Genomic DNA, 3,421 nt, shown 5'->3' on the forward strand with positions numbered 1-3,421 from the left:
CTTAGTCATCAGGTCTACTCCACTTCCTTGTTGCCTGCTTAGACTCTTGGCACTCTTAGGTGAGCAGACTTAGTCAGCCTGTGTTGCCCTAACAAGTAGCCCTAAAGCATTGCATGCTGCCTTGAATGTTGGGTACAGAACTGTGAGGGCAACATGATCCAACAATTGTTGATGATCAAATAACTGAACAGGTGATGAGCAAAGCAGAGAGTAGTGAGTTGTATGTCAATCAATACCTCAACATTTGTTCACAAATGGAGTGATTGACAGCAGTGTTATAGAGTAAGTGGGGATCGGCAGCCAACAGGCACAATTGTGTGTGTGTTGTGTGCACATTCGGAATGATTAAAGCTTTGTGTTTAGAACCTAATGACCTTGGACCATGGGGTTCCTAAGAGATTAGCTCTAAAGAGCTACAGGGGCTATACCTAGGGTTCTATATATGTCTAGGTATGGAAGTAAAAAGGAAGCAAAGTCTGTGGCTGACTATACAGCTTGCTTAGGGCAGGCACCTTGTGTCTCTTGTCTGGTCAGTTCCGTACAATCTATGACCAATGTCTCATGTTCTGGGATCTGTCCTTCCTGGAGTTGGGTGATTGTAGTATCAGCTGTTGTTTGGGGTGTCGTGCCATATGACTGTGCTCTGATTGTTATCCAGTGCAGCTGTTCACAATTGATTTTAGGGATGTCCCCTGACAGGTACACCCAGTATAGCATATATAGCAACCTGCAACCAATATCACTTAACCATGATATTGAGGCTCTTTTGGCCTAGTGGTAGTATTTGCAGGTGTTACCCTGACAGCTATCTGGCCAGGAAGGAGGTTCTCAACAATTTCATGCCATTTTGGATTTGCAGTGAGCATCAAGAAGATGTCAGGGCATCCAGCCCAGTGAACAATAGCCATGGAGTCCTGGTATAGCTGGTACATAAAGCAACCACTGGAGACAAAGAAGGAAGGCAGAATAACATGCCTGCCAACTTGTGAAAGCTCATGTGTGTGGTCATTATTTATGACTGCATCTGCTAAGCCATTATACACTTCTGCTCAGATTGTTCTTTGGTTAAATTCAATCCAACACAGATGTGCTTGCTCCACACAGGCCTAGGCATCAACAATGAACTGCTGAAATAGCCTTCCACAGCAGAAAAGGTGGAATGCCCATGGAAGGTTGCAAAAATGAAGGCAGTAGCAATAATACTCCATTTCTGTGACCTTTGTTCCTCAGGACATTCCCTGGACTTCTGCATCATCTTCTTGCTCATCTTCCAGCCCATCTTGCTTGCTCTGATTGTGCTATATAGCCTGCCCAACCTTTGGTATAGCCCAATGCCATCCATGTTCACCATTTGGGAATGCCAACACATAATGCAACAGCATATATGCAGGGTTACCAGTGCTCATAATTGTGAGCTGTCCATCTGTGTGGTTTTGTAGCACAAAGTCCCTTCACTCATTTGTGAGTGTATTAGGGAGGACAATACCAACTTCTTCCACAGTTGGCAAGTTATAGTGGCATTGGTCTTGCTTTGGGTCAAAATGCAGGCATACTTCCACCACTTCATTGGGTCTTCCAGCCTCTATATTGTGCCTCTCCTGTTCCTTCAGAACCTCAAATGCATGCTGAAATTGCTCTGCATAAAGGTGTTTCTCTTGCAGGACCTCACCCAGCTCCCACAGGATTTGTGGTCTAAGATTCATGTTGCATCATGCACATTCCATGTTGGCCACCTATGGGTCCAGAAAGTATAGCTCATTGTATGCTGGGTGTGTCTCTCCAATTGGGTGAGCTGGTCCATAGTGAGGGTAGAATCTGCCTTGTATAGAAAAAGACTGTATACCTTCTGCTTGTGGAATTGCATGACTTCTAGTTGTGGCAAGTGAAACAAAAGAGTGTGCATGATTATACTGCTGGATATTCTCTTTCGAGTGCCTTGCATGCTCACCATCAGAGGCCATCAGTCTTGCTAGCTCTGGTGGCACTGGCAAGAAATCAGGGAGCTGTATTTGACCACATAGACAGCATTTTGTGAATATTGGCTCTGCAATGGTTGAGTCCTGCACATTCTTTAATGAAGTGTAAAGCAAGACAGAAGGCACAGAGCCTATCCATCCTGCCTAGGTAATCACTTTGTGGTGATTGCAAGCAGCCTTTTCTGCATACTGCTGCACTTCATGTGGTTGCCATGCATGGGTTGCAACACTTGTATTGCATTTTGTGCCTCCAGTTCTCTTTGCTGCCTTTGTTCTTCCTCAATTACTTCATTCTTCCCCTGCTCATTTTGCCCTCCAAGTCCCAGATCATTCCCTTCTTGATGTGGTAGCTGGAGCTCTTCTAGCTGCAGTTCCACTAAGTCTAGATGACCAAAAGGCATTCCAAACTCATTATCCCTGTGGGCTTGCAAGGCAGACCGATTTCAATGCTGCTGAGAAGCCCTTTCAGCAAGATATTTCTGATGAGATAATGTTTGCATAGGAGGAATGAGTGATGGTATAGAGACTGCATTGACAGTAGCAAGATTTGTGGCAGCTGGTCCAAATGGCCTTTGAAGTAATGGGTTAGGTCTCTGGTGCTCCAATTTAGCACTCTGATGGCTAAATACTAGTTGTGGAATGGGGGTGCAATCATAGGGCAAGCGGGCATGGTGTTCACTTGGTGATGTCAAGTTTTGTTCATGTCTTGCATGGTCTTCACTTTTCTGTGAAGAGCAGGGTGCTGTAGGCTCTGAGCTCTGACCTACACCAATTAAGTTCTCTTTAAGCATACCCTGCAATCCCCTTTGAATCCTGATTCACTTACATGATAATACACTTTGTGTAACAGTTCATGTTTTTGTTTGTTTTATTTGATAAGTGTGTCTTGTGTTCTATAGTCAAATAAAATACCAATTAAATTTCAGCCATCACCTTTGATAGGCTTCACTTCCAACCACTCATTAACTATACTATACCACCTAAAAGGGTTCTCTTTGATTGGACATCTGGAAAGAAGAAGGGAAAAGCAGAAGAAGGAGTATCAACATGCTGGGACAGCATGTCTAGAAGGGGGGGTGATGTCAGGGCACCAGCTCATCGCTTGGTCAAGAGACATGACTAAGCCTTTATGACATGGAAGTAGCTGGTATACCTTGGCATGTGCTGGAACCTGCTGGAAGGATTGGATGGTCAGGTGACCTGCTGTGCATGGCTGTGCATGACCTCATATGACCTCATCCTTGGTCATATGACCTGATCACCTGACTAGGCTGAGTAAGCAAGATGTTCTAGCAGGTTCCACCACAGAGGTATAAATATAAGGCCTACTCTGCCTGGGGACTGTCTCTTCAGACTTGGTCTCTTAGGATCATCCACAGGTACCTATACTGTAGATAGGTCTTAGTCATCAGGTCTACTCCACTTCCTTGTTGCCTGCTTAGACT

At 44.8% G+C, this 3,421-nt stretch overlaps 1 protein-coding gene across 1 annotated transcript; it reads right to left on the minus strand.

The window, feature by feature from the left end:
• Window positions 1-743: 743 nt before the first annotated feature.
• On the minus strand, window positions 744-1,049 carry DACRYDRAFT_59512 (uncharacterized protein; the record flags this gene model as incomplete). Its single annotated transcript, XM_040775566.1, has 1 exon — window positions 744-1,049. A coding segment is annotated over one exon (306 nt), but the record flags the coding sequence as incomplete, so codon positions are not given.
• Between the last annotated feature and the right edge of the window lie 2,372 nt (window positions 1,050-3,421).

The sequence above is a fragment of the Dacryopinax primogenitus genome (genome assembly GCF_000292625.1).
Source record: "Dacryopinax primogenitus strain DJM-731 SS1 chromosome Unknown DACRYscaffold_24, whole genome shotgun sequence".
NCBI lineage: Eukaryota > Fungi > Basidiomycota > Dacrymycetes > Dacrymycetales > Dacrymycetaceae > Dacryopinax > Dacryopinax primogenitus.